Below are 21107 nucleotides of genomic sequence, written 5' to 3'. Positions count from 1 at the left end.
CTCAACAACAGCCCTCTAAACGTGGTTTTGGGCAGACTGTGGCCTAACAGTAAAATGTTGAAATTGGAAAAAATATTACCCTTCTTTCTCTTGAATAGCCAAGAGATAAGCACCCTTTAGCAATGAAGCCAGTGGAGTTTAAGCTTATTATGAATACCTCTCAGAGCGCAGAAGCATGTACTGTAGAAATCAAAGGGAGTAATAGGCAGGTAAGCCTGTGTCATTTTAAGGAGGAAGTCAGTTGTGAAATTGTAAAATCGCAAGGCCCTTCTGACAATCTCCTGCCCTCAGAACACTCCCATAAATGATTTCTAATGGCAGTGGCTATCACATATCTGAAAAAGTCAGAAGTTTGTGAGGCGAAAAGAAAGAAAGTCCAATGCTAATCTCTCCATTGATGGTGACTAATAATAATAAGACCATTTATCTCTTTGATTAAACAGCACATACTCTGAAGTTCACAAGAATGTGTGATTCTTTGCAAGCGCTCTAAGCTTCCCGAAGTAGACCTGGCTTTGCAGAACATTCCTCATGGTTTCATGTTCAATTGGCTGTGAAAGTCCACAGCATAACTCTGACATGCCGGACTGAAACCAAGAGAAGAAAAAAAAAAAACAGCTAACAAACTGAGGTCATCTTCATTTTTTTTTAATGATGTTAAAGCCGCTCATCAGATTTCTGAATTTGAAATGAAGAACATGTACTCAGAAAAAACATCAGCTGTCGGGTTATAGAGCCATATTTGTTTCTGCGTTCTTTTCCCTAAGAGTTTTAGTTGTAAAGCTGCTCCGCTGTAGACCTACCATATAGACGATATCATAACGCAAATGCTCCGAGGCAGCCCGGACTCTAGTGCTCCGTATTCTCCAAAGCCATACACACACACACACACACACAAAACACACACAGGCTAACACATACTGTGCTTTTTCTCCTCTGAATATTCATCCATGTTTCCACATCATCTGCAGGTCTCCTAATCACAGTCACTTCCCCTTTAATCACAGGGCTCTAATTAGGTCCTAATAAACCATTTTGCCATCCTCTTGGAGCGCCTCTGTGTCACTCACACATCAAACCAAGAAATACTATATTAAGGGGCTGTCAACCTCAAAGGAAAGCTCCTCCAGCAGCAGTGATACAGATACTGCAGGCACACCCTCTTACACTAATTGAAATTATCGAAAGCTCCGCTTACATGTGACACTTGGCCATGTCTGAAACCGTGGCCTGAAGTACAGCAGTCAAAAGCACAACGGTTGTGCCAACACTGAGGCTCTACTGGGTTCTCTGATGTCTGGTAATTGTTTAAACCTGAGTGGATATGGCACAGGGCCTCATGCTGCCTGTTCTGCCAAGAGAGGAAAAAAAATGTTCTCGCTAGCACTTTTCTCCTCTGTTTCTTCTATTCTAATTCAGTCCAGCATGAGCTTCAGAGAAAGCCTCAATGATTCCATGTTCATCTTGGAGAACCAGTGTTGGGGATGATGATCACTGACCACAAGTTGATAATGATGACTGTTTAATTAGAAGCCTTTCTTTGGCCTGGCCACAACCCAAGCTCCTCCACCCTGCAGATGGTAACCAATAAATTTAGCATTGCTGAGGATGAGGAGGAACATTGTACCTCCTCAGTTTATCCTCAACCCCACCCCTAACCGAGGACATAAAGCCTTTCTCCTCGCTAACACAGAAAAAAAAAAAAAAAAAAACCCAACCATAGCCCTGCTGCATGTGCTTATGTGCAAGCGAGCATCTGACTGTTGGTAAAATGGTGGTTGGTAAATGGTAATGTTCAATTGTGTCTTCTTCAGTCCATGTTCATCTACATCTACGATTTTCAATACGCTTTCGAGGAAATGTAAGGACAAAAAATGGATTCTATCTTTTTGGGAGATTTGCGAATCAACATAATCAAACCTTTTTTTATTGAACGTTGCCGCAAAGAGTTTACTGTCAACATTTGTTTTCGCTACAGTATCCACTCCTTGTAACTAAAGCGTAATTACATTTTTATGGTTATGTTAAGGCAACTCAAATCACTTGGTTAGAGTTAGGGAAACACTGTGGTCATGATAAGTACATTACGGTTATGGTTGGGAAACTAAAACACTTCGTTAAGGTTGGTGGAAAACATCACGAGCATGGGCAAATATTAAAAAAGTCAACTGTGATGGGACGCAAACCCCAGTCACCAGTGTAGAATCATGTGCCTGGCCATCTATCCTGGCCTCCTCCCGATGACTTTACACTGCGGGATAAGAACGTAACTCTGCGAACGAGCTTTGACAGAGAACGTAAATCGCTGTTGCAAATGAGTTGCATATGAACATAATACGTAGGAGGGTTTTGAAGTCATTTGTATATATTTGTATGCAGTCTTCAGGCTCGTTAACTGTGGTCATATAATATTCCATCTAAAGCAAAAAGTGTTTTTTTTTTTCAAAATCTGAACATTTCTGGTCTTTAAAACTTGTTCCACAATGTCATTCCACTCTCCTCAGCAAAGTTCTCGTAGATTTTGTAAACTGTCCTGTCTAGTGGAAAAAAAGTGTTACTGTTCCTCACACAGGACAACCCCTCCCATCATCCTCTGGTCCCCCCTCAGTCTAGTCCTCACCCACCTTCTGTCAATCATCCTCCTTCGGACAAGCCTCCTCCCTGAGGTTTCTACACTCGCACTGTGTGTGTGTGTATGTGTGTACGTATGTGTGTGTATTGTATGTGGGCGGGTGGCGTGTGCCAGAGTGGCTATCCCCTCAGATTGTCAAAGAGGCTCATGGGAAACTTACTGCATGGGCCAAACCACAGGCTTTCTCTATCATTTCAGCAGATTTCTCTTTTTTAGGTCCCATTCAAGAAAGTGATTATCACAGGCGGTACTTTCTTTCTCTCAGTCTGGCTTTCTGGGCTTTCCTTGCTGTAGCTGCACTTTGCTCATAAATGTGCAGTTCAGCCAATCAGGGGTTTCTTAAGTGCTGGTTTAGACTGGGCAAAATGCTCCCACTGGCTTCAACAGTTGTTTCTAAAGCGTGTATGTTAATTCATAGATCCTCAAAGGATGAGCAGATGATGAAGTTGGTTTTAGTTGAAAGTTCATATTTAGAGTCTTTGATTTGGTTATAGTTTTATTATGGTACATGTAGGGCTGTTCCAGTCCTCTCCTCCGTGGTGAGAGGTGAGCGTAAGAAACTGTGTCATTTGGAAACAAATGAAAGAGGAAAAGTCAGCTGCTGCTTTCGATACTACTTTTGCATGTATTCCCACCCAATAAGTACAATAAGTATCCTCTACTACTACTACCACCTTGACAATGCAAGACTGTGAAAACTTCCCCACGTGCGGGTCAGGAGAAAAAGAAAAATCAATTTCTTAGACTAAAGGACACAGAGTTCGATCTACTTACACGTCATCAGCAGGGTCTGAGGCAACATGAACACTAACAAACACTAACATCATTATTTGTGCAGAGTCTTTAGTCTCAGGAAGTCTCAGAAAATCTGCTCTTAGCCCATCTTTTCACCAACAGGATCTAAACAACCCCCCCCCCCTTGCTCAGAGAGTGTGAGAGAGAGAGGATAACAAAGACAGACAGAGCGAGAGAAAGACAGACCCAGAGAAAGCTTGTGGTCGAGTCTGGTGAAGCCATTTTCTCATAATGCACATTAAGGGCAAAGCCTTGTAACACATCCAAGTCAGTGTAAAAAGAAATTATTCAGAAAGGAAACAAAAGACCTGGGCAAGAAGAGATGCTATGGTTAACTTCATCAAAACTTTAGCCACAAGGCCCTTTCCATCTATTCCCCCACCCTCCCTCTTTGTCACTTTGATTTATTTTTGGCATTGTACATTAGCATTTTCCAAAGGAAAAACTGTTGGGAATCTGATTTCTGGCCCAATACGTCCTTTCTTTTCCATAACTTCCTCGCCTGTTTTAGATGTCACAGTAGCTGCTCCATGATGCAAGTGGTTGATCAGTATTTGTTTCCATCCAAGAACGCTGACACACTCTATCTGGAGACCCTGAAATTCAGCCACAGCATGGACAAAGTATGTTTTTGTTTTGAGGCCTGTCTTCAAAAATGTAGTGAAATCAACAAGTTAAACCTGAACTAAGGTTTTAACCCACTTTGAAAATGTGTGTAGATGTACAAGATCTGGTGTCTCAGGTCTTTTTGATAAAGTCTTTGGTAATCTGAAGAAGCCAAATATCTGGACCAGCCTTATGCATCATGGATCAAAGTGCCACATTGTAGTAAAATTGCTCATCGTGGCCATGTTGCTTCGCTGCAATAACACGCGGTATCATGTGTTCAAACCCCACATCTCTCAAGAGTGTGCACACGTGCGTACTACTTACGAGCACACACAGAAATGAAGTTGCCAATCTGATCTGAAAACACTCGTGTGCCAACAAAATGGCTCCCAGCATCCTAAAGGCTGGACCGCAGAGTAAAGAAGGCAGATTGGCTGGCTTAGTCACAGCTATGGAGCATATTTTACATCTCATGTCAGATCAAGCTGGCAGATACCAAGCTGGCTGTCAACTTCCACCAACTGGATAATGTCTAATCGTTCAGCTTTTACAGACCTGTGTGACTTGTATACAAAAATAACTCCTTCCTCCTAAAACTGCGGAGTGCGTACACTAAAACCTGATTAATCACAATTTCAGTTAGAAAAAAAGGTCAATGATTACAACCTTGCAACTCATGCACGACCCTAAATGTTGTAATAATAAAATAATAAATGTTGGGTTTTTTTCCTGAAACGGTTATTCATAACAAATGAGAAATTCACATACGGTATGTGCTCCATGCCATATTTGTGCCGCTTCTCCCTTATCAGAGGTCTTTAAGGCCTTCCTTCATATTATTTTACATGAAAACTCTGTGTCACAGCTGCCCATGTTGGCTCAAGAGATATTTTCATAGAGTCCTTTAATGCTTCCTCCAAGGCAGTGGCTTGCCCATGAGACCTGATCCAAACACAATATGGGGGGGGGTTACAAGGAAAAGGCTTGTTGTGACGCTTTTGTGTGTGAGCAGTGCAAAAGCCCACATTACACTAATCTCTTTTCCCTTGTTCACTCACAAGACACAATCTCAGGTCTTCAGAGCTTCTCCAATTCTAGTAGGACAGAAATCACTCGGGGCAAAAGATCACAGCTTCTTCTTCTGTCTTTTTCTTTTCTTTTTTTTTTAAAATAAAATAATCCCAGTTTTCTGCAGCAAGGTCACTCCTGCATGCACATGTAGACTGTGCATCTGTTTATCTGTGACAAGTGGATGGAACGATAAATAAGCAGAATTTCTCTGCGGCGTGAATTAAAGGTTAGTGCGACTGCAGTCTGTGAAAGCTGTTACTGAGTCAAAGTGAAAAAATAATAATGAATGCACGACTCTCTCAAACTGTAACAAAATGGTTGCCACAAAAAAAAAAAAAAAAAAAAGGCTTTGGATTCTACACCCAAATGTCTGCAAAAGGAACGCGGACCGACATGAGTGTTTGTTTAAAATTCAGTTTCAACCACCTGCACTCTTTTCACACAACCTGACAGTTCTTAGCCTTGGTCCATATGCTGCGTGTGTGCATGTGTCCCCACGCCTGTAAGAGAGAGAGAGAGAGAGAAAATGTGTGTGTGCGTCTGAGTGTGTATGTGTGTGTATGTGTGTGTACATATGCAGGGACTCTGAAATCCACCACATTTTAATTACTGCCCGGCTGCGCTGGGTGCCTCTTTGATATGGAAATAAAGGCAACCATCTTCACACAGCCACTGTACAAATCTTCATCTGATTCATAAAAAACAATGAGCCCGACTAATTCCTCCACCTGATTACAGTCTCAGACCTGTGTGTAAGAAACACGCGACAACCAAGGCCCCTCCAATTAATTCTACATATTAATGTGTGATTTAAAAAAATCAACAGAGGCTACTTACCATAGCCTAGACTGCTGCATTTTGAAGTCAAAGTTAATTATGCAATGCTATGGACTAAAAGAAAATGTCCAATTATTTTGAGAAAAACATTTTTGGTGGGAGAGTGAATGATACAGATCAAAATGGGCCACTTAGGTTACTTGTGCAATTATGCAGTTCCTGTGAAGATACACACATTTAGATTTTTTTTATCTGTAATCCTTTAATGTCAGCAATACTGTTCACTTACAGCAGCCAGAGGGACACAGAGATCTAATAGAGTAGAAGAAACCCTGCCCTTCCCTTCTGAATTTTGCCGTTGGCACACATAGGTGCGATTTGTTTCTGAATAAAAAATTAAAAAAAAACATATAGTCAAGTTGAATTTTTCACATTAGGGGGACCTGTGTTCAAGGAAAAGCATTGTCTCAGGAAAAAAACCTCTTTCAATCAAAGTTTGGTGAATTAAAAGCCAAAGCTGGATGAAATTCAAAATGTAAAAGCTTAAGATTCGTTGTCAAACAGCTGGTATGTCACACTGTCTCCCATTAATCTGTCTGGCTCCACTTTCTCACAGCTTTTCAGTTAAGACAGCGACTTCGTAGAGGTGATGCCCCGCTGTCTGCTCTTGATGACTCAGTTCACCACTGATTTCATCAGCATTTTTCTCCTCCAAGAGAAGTGACAATGGTGCAGGCCGATATACAGCCACCATTTCCACCTGTACGAGCACAAAAGCACTTCATCCAAACAGAAGGCGTTTGCACTTCATCCGCTTCCTTGAAGCCACGAAGCACACTGCAGCCGTCAAACACCCGCTCCACCAAATGCTCCTTTGGTGTTGCGGAGGAGGGCGAGTTCTCTGTCACTGCATGCATTCATTATACATAATACTGTGCAGCTTCTAATCACACTGTCTCGTGAAAGAAAATTAAGCATCATGACAGAAGTGACATGTTACTAACTTGCCAGAAACTTATTGTCGAAGGGGACAGATTACAAAAAAAACAAAAACCCTGCGATGGCAGATCCCCATCAGTTTTGATCATTGTTGAAATATTCTACAGCAAATTAGATAACACTTAGACAGACAGATGTCACAACATCTGCTACCCTCCCTCCTCCACCTTTACCAGGCCTTCTGTTGTTTACCTCCTCTCATCTTGTTTATCATCAGGTCTCAGCCGCTCCCTTCACTACCACAAAGAGAGCCAGACTAGTACCTGTGCACCCCTCAAATGCCCCCAGCCCCCACCCAGCCCTCCATCTCTCCCTTCTATAGCGTCGCTGTCCCTGCCTGCGTCCTGTCACTTGGATCGAAATAGCCGTCTTTCTGCAAAAAACACAGTATATATAAAAAGATAACGCGACATGTAAGATCTCAGTTAAACGGCCTAAATGACATCTGCTCCCGAGGGACCATTTTTTGACATTTCAAATCAAAATAAACAGCAGTGTTTATCTGTGTAAAGACATTCTCTGAAAAATATCTGGGAGAGAGGGAAAGTATCACTCATACTGTCATACACACATGCAAAGGTGCACTGGCTTTCTCACACACACAGAGAAACACACACGCAGACACACACTCTACAATAATAAAACAAAGACAGTTTTGCAATAATTTCAAATATCAAGCTCTAAACAGACTGATGCAGTCTCTTCAGAGCTCTGGAATAATCCACATAAAGTATTTTACATATTTTAATGTTGTTTGTACCATTGCTGTATCTGCAAATGACAACACATCAGTTATTTATAACCCCATTGCAGAATTATGCCGATATATTTTCTCTTCCTTCTCCGACTGTGAAATCAGCTCATCATTGAGTTGGAATTGGTTGTAATTCTGTAAGAGTTCTGTTTGGCAGGAGAACATGCCCGGGATGTTAGCAGAGGAGCAAGGCCATAAAATGAAACCTACACAAACCAACACTTTCGTTCTGAATAACTGTGTGGCGTGAAGAGAGACAATATTTGATTTTTTTTTAGAAACACGGACATAAATCTACGAGCTCAACATGAAGGGACTTTTTTTCCTCTCTTTTGAGTCAAGTTACAGATGTAATAAAATTACCAGTAAAAGAAAAAAAAGAAAAAGGCACCTTCTGTGTTAATAGCATCGACCAAGAGCATAATCAAGAATCAATGTGAACACATGCATGGTAAGATATAGAAAAACTATTCAGAAGATATCGCATGAAGCACATTTCTTTCTGTTTCTCTTCCCCTTTCACCCTTTCTTTCCCTCCCCCCTTCCTCCCTTCGTCCGTCCTTCCCTCCCTCCCTCCCTCCCTCCCTGTCCTCTTTCTCTCCTGCCTTTTCTTTGATCCCACTAATTGCTGGCACAAGAGCTTAGTTTAAACAAATTCTATACCTTCAGACATGAGGACAGTTTAAAGTAGATCTACAAGTAAATTTAGTTTGTGGCACTCAGTCTAAACAAATTTTAAGATGGGCTCTGTCACAACATTTCTCTTCCACTCAATAAACCATAATAATAAAACGATGCTCGAATCATAATGTATAATCATGAACCACAACACACACACACACACACACACACAAAAAAAAAATCTCAGCAGCAAAGTTGCTCTTGCAACACGGGAGACATTGGACTTGGACAGAGTGTAGGATATGTTTAGACAAGCCAGGTGGCTTCTCCCTGCATGCCAAACTGAAAGTCCTAAAATCTTTAAACTTACTGGCACATCAGCGTCAGTAAGTCTATCTTATGCTGAGTCCAGGTGGGAAATGTTGCCTTTCTCGGTCTTGTAAAAAAAAAAAGAAAGAAAAAAAAAAAGCTCGTCACCCCGAGATCCACCCGCAGATTAGTCCTTTAAAATACAGAAAATGCGCAAGGCCAGGCAGTATGAAATATGATAAATGATATTATTTCCCTGCAGTTCTGTACCAACAAATCGCCGCTTTTATACTCAGTGTTTAAATCAGCTGCGAAATTTATGCACATCTGTCCCGGGTTATATTGATAAAACAGCAGAAATGATTTGAAGGGATCACATTTCACTTCTCCCATTTTCTCCAATTATTAAAAAAACGTTCTTGTGTAACAACTGCAAAGAAGTGTGTAAAAGGAAAGAAGGTGATTAATTAAGATGCCGGTGGAAAGGGAAGAAAAAAATAAATAAAATAAGTGAGAGATGTTAAATAAGAGCCAAGTGCGGTTCTGTGGCATCAAAGGGCTGTAAAGCCGCTTTTCACTCTTTCCTCTTCTCGCTCTTTTTTGTGAGCGACACGCTGAGCTGCACAAGCCGTCAGAGACAAACTCTTATAGAGACAGAGCCGAGTGTCCCTGTATAGCAATCAGGACAATGTGCTGAATGGGCAGTCTAATTATAAATGTGCCATTTAGACTTGCATTTGGTCTCCAGAACCGCCTTACCTTATGAGGAAACCTGCGTTCAACAGCCACACTAAAGAGCAACTGTCCAAAGCAGTGGGGGGAAAAAAAAAACTTGACATGACTGTTTCAGCTTATTTATTACGGCTTATAGTTTTAAAGAAAGAGCACATGAGAGATAATTGTGTTTTCATTAATTAGCCACAGGTGTGTTCGGTGTTTTAAAAAATAGACAAACTGGACAATTCAATAAAAATAAAAATAAAAAGTTCCAGTGTTGTCATGTCTGAATCTCTTCTTATTAAAATATTATCAGCCCCCGCAGTCGTCTCAGGAGGCTGTTTTTTTTTTTTTTTTTTTTTTTACACACAGGGAGTGTGTTTTATAATATATTTTTAAAAAAACTTCAGAATCCGCGCTGCCAGCCTCACGTACAAACATATTTCACTTAATGTGCCATTTATGATACACCTGGATTATTATGTATTAGTTTGTGTCACATAAATATTTTCTGATAGACAGTGTATTTGAAAAATACTATATAATAATTCATACAATTAACACACTTCAAAACTGAATTAATACAAATATTTCAACAATGATTATTCTATTCAGAGGCCGGGTGATTCATTTTTTGAATTGTCTTGTAGCAACATCCGGATAAAAACAAGACAACAATTCATATTTTTTTTAGGAACATTTGTACTTTTCACAAGAGGACCTCTGTCTGTCTGTCTGTCTGTCTGTCTGTCTGTCTGTCTGTCTGTGGAGTCCGGCAGCGTCGAGCTTCAGAAGCTTTAAATGGAAAACTGTGTGTTCAAGTGCATCTTCTCTAAATGGACAAGCCTTGCGATTGTTGAATTTAATTTATGGCTTATGCATTCTTTAGAGGTCGATTCCCCTGACCCCACCGAGAAAGTTAAGGAAGAGCAAATTCCCAGTGCTGTGCACACGGCGGGTGAGTGTTGGAAACATGAGAAATTCAGACAGAAATGCACGAAGGGTGAGAGTCAAGTTTGGAGGCAAAGAGCGCAGGAATATATGAAGGTATAACGAGACATGAGCGAACGCTTCAAATAAACTTGTCCAGCTCACACGCAGAGAGGAACAGAGCAGGACGCGCGTCATTGTCAATGAATAGTACCGCTTTGTGGACAGAAGTGAAACTGCCACCAGCACAAGAAAGTTACGGGACATGTAAACACAAACACTAAAGCTCTGTCAACCTCCACATATCGATGACTTGAGTCAGAATCAGCACTTATTCTCGGTGTTTAGTGAACATGTTATCGCTGACAGCGGTCCGGTGTCGTACTTTACACCGTGCAGCTGTGTCCGCTCTCACACGGCTTCACGCTGCTGAAATAAACAAAGACACATACACACGCATAAATGTGATTTCAAACCTTCAAACGATGCTTCTTGTTGCTTCAGAGTTTACTTCTGATGAAGTTAGATGTTGAATTTAACGCGGATTCACCGATTTCTGAGGCGAAAAACTCCCGAGCGTCTCAGAGCCTGCGCCGCGCCGCTTTTCGTCTTCGTGTGCACTCCGCTTGTTTTGGTGGAAAGAGACTCATCTAATAATCGCAAATGATTAAAGTTTGACATTCATTCTCCCCGCCACATAATGCGCGAAGCAGTGCGTGCTGAAGTCACACACAACTTTCTAAAAAAAAAAAAAAGGTTTTAAAGCAAAGAGGGGGAAGAAAGAAACAAAAAAAAAGAAATGCGCGCACAGCGCCGGAGCGTTTCACTGACAGCAGCGTTCGACTTTTAGGAGTCAGCAATAAAACACAAGGTGAAAATGTGAGGAGAACACAGAGCATGTTGAAAAGTACAGCAAACGTGTTGTTTACCTTGATGATCTGAGCCGTGGAGAAGATATTTATGCGTCCTTTCCCGTGCGTAAAGACTGCTGGACTACACTACACTTTGTAGAAAATGATCACTGAGCTATCTGTTGAGCGAAAACTTAAGTCTGCTCACACGGGGCCATATGAGGGGATCCCGTATACTCTCTGTGAAGTTCAGCTGTCCAAAACTACAAGTACCTTTTGTTGTTAGCCTATCTGCTCTCTCTCTCTCTCTCTCTCTCTCTCTCTCTCTCTCTCACTCAGACAAGAGAAGACGATGGGTAGAGCTGCTGTCAATCTTGGCAATCAATGCGCGCAGCCATGTCGCAAGTATTCAAAGCATTTCCCGTCGTGCAACATCAGAAAGTGAGTGGCCAGGGCATTGATCTGAGGAAGGCAAAGAGGCAGGACTCCCCCCTCCTCCTCCCAGACAAGAGATGCGAGAGAGAGAGTGAGTGAGAGAGAGAGAGAGAGAGAGAGAGAGAGAGAGATTTGTGGTGAAATAAAAGTGGAGACAGGGAGGATGGTTGTAACTGCCCGCAGTTTAGTCAGTTTAATCAGCTTACTTAAATGAACATCACTTACAGCGACTGCAAAGTAAAAAAAAACCCACAAAAAACAGATCAGAATACTTTTTTCTTCTAGTGACGCGTTTTTTATTTATTTCCCGTGAGGACAGAGCGCGCACTGACCTCTCCAGCTCCACTCCAAGTGTTTGATAGTGACCGTTTGTTTAGAGGGAAACACGTTAAGCTGATAAGAGAGCAAGAGAGCAGGTGAGAGAAAGCCTGTCAGAGGAGTTCAGGGACCAGTTTAGACTTGACTTTGATACAACTGCTTTTATTTGCATAAATTAAATCATATCTAAAATTTACATAACCTAAGTTTTGTCTTGTCTTGTGACTTCTTTTTTTTTTTTTTAAACTATCACATAAGCAACAAGAAATGTTGCTTTACATCCAGAGGTGTCCAGATCCTCTTCAGATATCTGAACATTTCATGCAGTGAAAGTCACACTGTGCACCTCAGCTTTTCTAGATTTTGAAATCACAATTTTTAATTATTTTTATTTTGACATATTGTCTTATAAATATGTGTTAGAAGAGTGTTTAGCACTTATTCCCACTCCCTCTATTTAGGATTAGATCATTCATTTGTCAAAAATAAAAGACGTGTCGGCTTTGACAGCCATGCTGTTTAAACTAATACTACTAACTAATAAAAATAATAAGTGTGTGATTGTATTAAAAATATGTGTAATAAATGTAAAGAATGTTATTTTACAGCATCATTTTTAACTTTTAACTTTCAAAGACTGACACGTTTTATTTTTTAGTTGTTTTTTTTTTTTAGATAAAAATCCACAAGAGGTTTTAATACAGAAGATATAATATATAAGAGATATCAGTTCATATTATGTGAGACCGATTACATTTATTTAAACAAACCCTATATATTTAAAAACAGATCCGGGAACAGCTCTTACACATCTGTAAAATTTAAGCAAAGGTGCAAGCGGCTGCAGGCGACACAAACACACACGTTGAGATTATTCGCCAAAACAGAAGCTTTTGACAGGGACACACTTATCTGTACTGAATAAACATATGTTTTAAATTACGAGCTGAGCTCAGAGGAGGCCCACACGTGTCAAACAAAACCAAAATAAATCACAATGGGACCGTGAACACATCAGACAAGAGACAAAACACAAAGACGAGAGCGAGGCAACTGATGGAAAAGTTGTAATCTATAAATCAGCCGCAGCCTTTTGTGACAAACACAGAGAGGGGACATACCAACACACATGACAGCACCTCACCCACTGTGACCCTCACCACCCAGCATGCCTGGAGCGTCACAAGAGTGCGCATCACATAATAAGGAATAAAGAAAGTTACTTACATACAAAGAGAGGAGACAGCAGCAGGAAATTGTGATTGTTAACTGCAGAGTCACATAGAGCTAAAAGAGGAGGGAGGAGAGGCAGATAGAGAGACAGAGGGAGAGAATGAGTGAGTGAGAGAGGGAGGAAGAGAGAGAGAGAGAGAGAGAGAGAGAGAGAGAATTGGCTGCACAAGTCAACCACAACATGGCATCAGCTCAGACTCCTGTGCGCCTCACTGTCCCTCTCTTTTTGTTCAAGGTGAAGTCAAACGCACCACATCTCCATCATGGAGCATCACAATGTCCAGCTGCGCAGCCGCATGCGCCTCAATTCAGGTTCTTTTTTTTTTTTTTTGTGCAAGTTTGAAGTCTGCCTTAGTTTTCCTCCAATGTGAGTGTGTGTGAGTGTAAAAAAAGAAACTAAGAAAGAAAGAAAGAAAGAAAGAAAGAAAGAAAGAAAGACTCACCTTTCCGAAAAGAAACTTTTCCCCCTACTTCTGCGGACACTTTGAACTTGAGCGCCTCCTGAGATTCAGCGGTGTCAAACTCTAGAAACCTCAGTGCGTGTCAATTGTTTCACCCGCACAGTCAAACACCTCCGCGTGGTTAGATCAGAGGTACTCCCGCAGTAATCTAACAGTGTGTTTTTTCAGATCCATGCATCATGATTCGTATGTGATATCTGCTCACACACTTTGTGTAGCGGTAGTCTCTCCAGGAGCGGACTTGGCTGAAATGGATGGTGTTTCACGTGTCTCATACGCCACCTTTTGGACACTGTGGGAAACACCTCCGGCACGCAGAAATCTGATGTGTCTGATGATGATAAAATCAGAGGATCTGTCCCTCTTTCACCGTTAACTTGATTCATTTCGGATTAAATTTGGTCAACAGGCTGATTGTGAAGCGTCTCAGCCTTAAGCGTCTTAGTCTTCCTGCTTATAAATTTGATCTGCATCAGAAATGATGCAAAAAAAAAGAGACTCCTTGTATTTGCTTAATGTGGCATTTATTACCAGGCTTTAATGTGTGCAGTGAAAGATGATTATTTATGGGTGCAGCTGAGCAGGTGCCAGCAAGCGCCGGGTAGTTCTCAAAACACAAATATAGACTTCTATTTCTATAGAGGTGACTGTAATGGCTTCCTCTTTATAGCTCAGATGGCAGTGCGTGAAGCCTGCACGAAGAGCAAAAGACAGTCCAACTTGTTGGGGGGTAAGGCAAGACACATTTGCATACCCTGTGAGTCTTTGATGCATCTTGAAAATTCAAGTCTAGCCCATAAATATTTGAAAAGGAGAGTGCATGAAAATCAACATTTTTGTTACATTAAATTAACATGTGTTCTTCTCCTGTTCTGCATGGTTAATTAGAGAACACCATTCAGTCAGTGCAGTGTGGAGGGGGGGGGGGGGTGGCGGGGGTTTTGATTACAGTGCAGCCCGAGCAGGTTTCAAAGGTGTGCAGCTGATTCATGCTTGGAGAAACAGTGATTTGTAGTCTTAATGAGGATTCCCAATTATCTACATTGTAGACGAGGAGTATTTCACCTTTTGACCTTTGTTCTGCTTTTGAGTGTGACATTAAAACTTGTGTCAGGAAGTGACAAAAACACTTTATTCCAACCCCCTGTTTAGCATTTTTAAAGCACGTCTAAACAATTATGTTTATTACACTACATATCACACTAGGATGCAGTTGCACACAGATGGAAGGACTTTTTTAAAAAGTGTTTATTGATGTGTTTGTTAACAATGTCTCCTCTCATGAAGCAGTCATAAAGAAATATGCATAGCATGTATAACCATGTCTTCAGCAGTTATAAGCCTGCTGTACATGTGAACAAACAGGTAATAAGTGCTTATAACACGCTGTAAAATCATTATGAGCCAATAAATCTCGTAGAATCGCGAATACATGTGCATAATGTAATAAATATCTATTATTAAAACTGAAATAAAATATGTGTAACCATCCATGCTGACTACAAAATATGCTGATGAGCAGTCGCCAGTTTTTCTTTTTTTTTAATCTCCTCAAGACATTTACAAGCATTACTTTATAGATAAGTGATAAAATCATCTGTGTTTGAAATGTGTAAGGATGTGGAGAGAGATGCTGGAGAGAGAGAGAGAGAGAGAGAGAGAGAGAGAGAGACAGAGAGAGAGAGACAGAGAGAGAGAGATGAGATCTAGCAGCTGACTTTAGCTCAAGAGGGCTGTGGAGGGGTTCTAAAAGCTCAGCTCAGCGTTTACTTCCACGACAGTGAGCACAATAAGTGACTTGAAAAAGAGAGGATGTGTACGTACTGTGAGAAGATCTACAATGTCAAGAACTGACATAAGCCTACATAAACATCTGTGAACACCCTGACCTGCCATCAGTGAGTCAATTCTGCCAGTGATCACAGTCACCGACACACGGTCCAGTTACAAAGGGCCGACATCCACAAATCCAACATAACTTAGTCATTACTGAATGCCAAGTTATGCAATTAACTCAAACACTATTTGCATACATGCAAATCGTCTCTCTCCCAATTGGACTTGCAAAGTGGGACGCTCTGTTCTCATTAGTTGACCCAAATCTCTTACTTGTAACTCTGGATTTCATCAAAGTTTAGTCAGGATCTAATATGTCCTTTCAAGTTAACAGAGAACCACTGATTAATCATGTTGAAATAAGGAGTGCAACATGCCAATTCTAATTATATACTTATCAGGGACACCATCACAGAGCCTGTGCCAACACTACTACAAATATCAGCCCTGTCAAGAAACAGTTTAACAAATAATTTATTGTGTTTTATCTGGAAATACATTACCTGAACATTGTTCTCTGAGGCCCAATCGAGAGATAAGCTAGGAGATAATTCATGTGTCATTCTTTCATATCAAAAACACATTTTTAATGTATGGCCTGTATTAAGCTGACAGATAGAACTTCATATTTCTGTATAAATTTATTAAGATGCAACTAAAAAATGACACCATGACACTGCACTGTAGATCTGTACCGTAGATGCATTTGTAGTCTTTTTATCCGAGCCGTTAAATGTAGTAAATTTCACGTAGATCAGTGTGTATGTGTGCACGGAGCTGTTAGATTAAAGAGGAGGCCTGGGGGCATTTGGTTCATTTACAAAGCAATTGCTTTTATGTACAAAAAGCCCAACTCACTGTAGGTATTGTAAAAGCCTTCCGTTTAAGGGAAATGAGATTATTTCATTGTTTAATGTAACACAGCACCTTCTCAACACACACTTAATCATTTATGTTGAAGGAATTGTGTTCTCTCGCTGTTAAATATATCAAGCCCGTAAACGTGTTATTCAATATTTAATATTTTCACATTTGTGTCATCTCCCAAAAGATATCGCAAGTGTAAATTCTAAACATAATTGCTTTGAAATAAAAGATTACACAAAAGGCATTGTGTTAGTGCAAATAGTGAGGTCAATGTGGTGCAGCGCGACTGTAATTCAGCCTTCCCTTTATTCTTTTTCAAGCATGCACGCACGTTGGGAAGACTATTCAGTGATTCCTAACTCTTCAATTATTCAACAAATCACCATCTATTTCTTACATATTAAAAAATGTACCGTATGTGGAGCTTGAGGATGATAAAACAGCATAAAATACTCTTTTGAAATCAAAGCACCTATTGCATCGGCTTCCTTGGTTTTGTATTTGTACAATTGGACTACAATCCGGATCCCCACAGTGTGCAAAGGAGGTGCCGGCTGTGCTTCCACTGTAGTCTAATCCTCAGACATTCACAGCAAGTAACAATAATATTTATGTGATGGAAATAGGTATCACTGGGAATCAATGTAGGATTTCTCCTTTCTCTTCCCCTACCGGGGGAAAACTGTGAATATGTTACAAATGCAGTGTGCAGCACGGTGAACAATATAGACCTGAGAACAAGGTCAGACTCCTCAGCGTGGTCTCAATGGGCTCTTCCTTTCAAGCACAGACCTTGCAAAAATGAAACCAGACACACACAAAAAAAGCAACTGAAGTCAAAGCTTTATCCTGAAGAGCCGTTTTAATCGCACTTTAAAGGGCAGTTTTAATTTTGTGATTCAAAATGAGACATTTTATTTACTTATTATCTTTTATTTACTTCTAGAAAAACTCCTCTCTTACAAACATCAGGGAGCTGAGCAGTACGCGTCTTAGTAGAAAAGGCATTTCTGAAGCCAGTAAGTATTTAGTAAAGGATTAATGCGGGAGGCCTTGATTGCGTTTAACAGAACAGGACCCAATTAGCATAATAGGCCCTCTTTCATTCTCTTTGAAGTCCAGAGCATAGAATAACAAATGTATATGAACCACCAGCCAAACGTCAATACATGGAAATGCCACAATCCTCAGTGGAGGGTCTTGGGTGAATTTTTGCAGGAGGAGGGAAAAACATCCCATTTTATTGCAAAATAAGCAGAATATTAGAATGTGATGGGTCTCCTAGCCACCAGGGCCAGCAGGCGCTGTGGGGCCCCCCTGATCCTGGAGGAGAGATGGAGGCAAAGAGGATGTGGTTGCTGAGGGAGGTGCATCCTCCTCTCTCAGGTGTTTTCAAAGCGCACCACGATGCAGACGAGTGAAAGTAATTACTCCCCAATTAAAGATAAAGATGTCACTTGGGAGGGAGCAACGGCTCACTATGAGACAAGCAAAGGAAGGCGAGGGCGCTGTATCTATTAAAAGTGTGCATCGTGTCCTATCAGTGTATGTATCTGGGTGATTCATAACAAACGTAACACAAATATTTGTGTTGAAAACTGCAAAATTAGCGAATAAGCGCAAGCAAGACGCTCTCTACTTAAAACATTCTCTCTATATATTCTTTTCTTTTTGAATCACAAGTTCAATACATGTATTTCTCAGAGGTTTCTTTTACAATTGCAATGGAGACATAGTTCATGATTTAAAGATATGAATTCTGTACTTCAGAATCCAGAGTTATTAGTATCCACCTTCTTGGTTGAAAATACATGGAATTAAAAATGCCCTTTTGAGATGGAAAAAGCTTTGAACTTAAGAAACATTTCAAGAAGCCTCTCTCTTTCTTTTTTTTTTTTTTGTATTGAAAGTTCACCTCCTTTGAGCATGCCATAGTTTGGTTCCCTTTCCAAATAATAGAATGAAGTTTAATAGGTCAAGGCAATCAATGTGGAGGTTCAAACAGAATCGTGGAGCTATGATGAGTGCACATTTTGTACTTTTTTTCTTTGTACATGATTAGAATAAAGACACAGTCGATAAACTTGAGTGGAAATATAATAAAGAACAAAGGCTGTTTTAGGTTAAAAGCTGATGTTTTAAATAAAAGTTGCCTCATTTCTCAGTTGAAGAATAATAAACCCCAAATCTTTGGATTGGATTTGGAGATTTTGAACATTTGTGTACTCTGCATTGGAAATCAATGACAAGGACAAGGAGACTTAATTAAGAGTAAGTTTAAGTTTCATTCCCATTGAAAACTGCTTTTTAAATACAGCTTATTTGGGTGTCAAAGGTCAAATGAAAATTCAGCATCACTCTCTTACTGTTAGTGATAGAGGAACTGTCACATAATATTGTCTTGGTTCTTTTCCTCTGGATTCTCTTTACAGGAGCAACAAGTAAACCTTCCGATGGCAAACAACATCCACAAAGCAGTCTGCAGGGGTAGATTTGTTGCTTTTGATTGATTTGATATAGTCATCAAATAACTGAATTAATACGGTATTCAACTCACTCAAATAAATGTGATAAATGAGAAAAAATATGAAAAAAAATACATATGTGATGAATCAGATGTTGTGTTAATATCTTTAATATTCACATTTTTATAAATTTCCATTGTGCAACCTTCCCCAGTCGCACAGAAAATATGTTAAAGGTTATTTTCATCCTGATGTAAGCAAAAATAAAATTCATTTTGGCAAGCTAAAAGGAGACTGGCAGTGCTACAGGTACATACATATGATATTTCAAGTGGTTTGGTGTAAGAATATTATCTGAGTTTTGACAAAAATACTACCATCATGACACATTTAGTACCTCTTGTTCTTAACATTCTGTACCTGACAAAAAAAAAAAAAGAAGTTCCCAGTTTAGATCACACTGCAAGTAAAAGCAATCCAGTCATACATTGAAAAGATGATACAGTGTATAATTCAAAGTGCAATGATATGTAGAAAATATTTTTTTTATTATTATGAGATTAACATTTGTTAGACGCGTCCATAGGTAATAAGCACAGCAGCTCCCACTGCAAAGTCTTCTATTTCCACGTCGCTTTCAGCAACTAGAAACGCTTTAACGAGTCAATGCTGCGTGAGCCGCAGAGAGCAGGTTAAATGTTTAGTACAGTTCTTGTACTGCTGTATGGAAAGGCTGTGAAATGTTCAAACTCAAACAAAATCCTCTTTTCTCGCAGGATTCCAGTTGTCTGTTCTCATTGTAGAATAGCACCTCAGTGTCCAGAAATAGCTTGAGCTGAGGAGCGATAAGAGAGAAAGACAAAGTCAGTACAAGAGCAGTAAATATGAGAAGACAAGATAACCCTGACAGCAGAATTTTTTCAAAATGAATTGACGCTGGAGTTTTGGAGCCACCGTGAATGTGTCAAAAAGTGTCCATGCTCTCACTGTCTTTTAAGAGGTTGTTCCTGTCCATGCACAATGACCAAAACATGTTACCCAAATCTATTTTTTTTTTTACTTAACATTGAAAATGTAAAAGTTAAGCAAAGGGGAAGAACAGTGAAGGACACTGTCACACAAAAGTCAATCAACAGCTGCCATGTGAAAGTCATAATGAGTGACGAGCACTGATTCATTCATTGCGTACGTATCCCATTCTCCTCCTCACTCTTAAAGCAGATTTTGTGAAGGTTACATTTGAGCTGGCTGGTGGTCAGTAAACGGGAAACATTACAACTGTTAACAATACTGTAACTTCATACAATTAGCACGTCATTCTGATCTTCAGAGTGGCAGAGCAACTTTTACAAACCATCTACCCATCACAGCCCCCTCTAACAGCTGACCTGATCAGTGGGATGAGAGCGCTACAGAAAAAAAAAAAAAAAAGAATCACTCAGAGCACAACAATACACAATAAAGCATGCTGTCACACAAGTTCTCAAGCAATGAATATTCCTTATACAATAGATAATAACATATTTAAAGGTCAGACACAGCTAGATGGACACTTTGTTACTGCGTGTGTTCATTTATCAACATCTGATGATGTCCTGCACGTTGTTTTATCTCCGTCCAGTCATTTATTTTATCAGTATTTGTCCCTGGAGGGTAAATGATAATCAGAAACAAAATTTAGTAATCAAATATTCGTCTGATTCGTGGAGGTTTTTTTTTTTAATGAGGCACTAAAATGACAGAAGCCCTCTTTGTACAGTAACAACAGTGATATCTGCTGTGCGTTTTTTCTGACTTCTCGCAGCCAGGCTACAGATGGGGAGCTAATTGGTGCTGTGGAATGCAGCTGTGCTGACTGCTGAACTGTCAAGGTGCTAAATCAAAAGGTGTCTCTTTTGTTAATTATACACAATGCTACAAACAGTCGCGTTCGTTTGAGCTCTTTCTTTCCCCAACCATCCATAAATATTTTGGCAGTGGTACAAAAAGAAAGAAAAAAAAATAAATTTACACACAATTATCACAGTGGGATGAGCAGACTGCCTGCAGATGTTTGTTTGGATTATAATGGGAGCAGAGGCAGGGCTTCCCCTAACCCAGACAAGATGTGTTTCCTACAATCACAACGCAGCGGTAAACATGCAGAGAGGTGCAAAGCACACAGGAGCCCCCTTGTTAGAGAGAATTAGAGGCCTCGAAAAACATTAGCACTGTAAAAACATGCAGTTAGGCCTTACTTTATTTCTCGGATTAGACAAACGTGTAGTGAATCCCGTTGCTTATAGGAGAGGGAGAGGCAGGCGCCAGAGATACAGGAGGAAGAGGAGGAGGAGGTGGAGGGGGTGGGGGAGGCGGGGTGGGGAGGTTAGCCTGTGTTGGCACTACGGAGGAGAGGACAGAGGGAAAACAGAGGAAATGACATTGGTT

At 40.3% G+C, this 21107-nt stretch overlaps 2 protein-coding genes across 9 annotated transcripts in view; both read right to left on the bottom strand.

Annotated features, from left to right (window-relative positions):
- Nucleotides 1-13122, bottom strand: part of sox6 (SRY-box transcription factor 6) — a 134196-nt gene extending 121074 nt beyond the window's left edge. For 3 of the 5 annotated variants that reach the window (XM_019272593.2, XM_010731085.3, XM_019272596.2), the window contains exon 1: nucleotides 11144-11519. The gene's annotated coding sequence lies outside the window, so the exon portion shown is untranslated. Of the gene's footprint in view, nucleotides 1-10690; nucleotides 10950-11143; nucleotides 11520-13045 lie in introns of those variants that run through there. The other 2 variants (XM_019272594.2, XM_019272595.2) reach the window with 2 other exon arrangements.
- Nucleotides 13123-18834: 5712 nt separating this feature from the next.
- Nucleotides 18835-21107, bottom strand: part of plekha7b (pleckstrin homology domain containing, family A member 7b) — a 72124-nt gene continuing 69851 nt past the window's right edge. For 2 of the 4 annotated variants that reach the window (XM_019272571.2, XM_027281726.1), the window contains 2 exons: nucleotides 20918-21061; nucleotides 18835-20089 (listed from right to left, as the gene is read on the bottom strand). In XM_019272571.2, coding sequence (XP_019128116.1) covers nucleotides 20931-21061 — 131 coding nt within the window. In that variant the 3' untranslated portion in view covers nucleotides 18835-20089; nucleotides 20918-20930. The remainder of the gene's footprint in view (nucleotides 20090-20917; nucleotides 21062-21107) is intronic. The other 2 variants (XM_019272578.2, XM_027281725.1) reach the window with 2 other exon arrangements.

The sequence above is a fragment of the Larimichthys crocea genome, chromosome VIII, assembly GCF_000972845.2.
Source record: "Larimichthys crocea isolate SSNF chromosome VIII, L_crocea_2.0, whole genome shotgun sequence".
NCBI classification, from domain to species: Eukaryota; Metazoa; Chordata; class Actinopteri; family Sciaenidae; genus Larimichthys; species Larimichthys crocea.
Note: the sequence above shows the minus strand (reverse complement) of the source record. Positions and strands in the feature narration are given on the sequence as shown.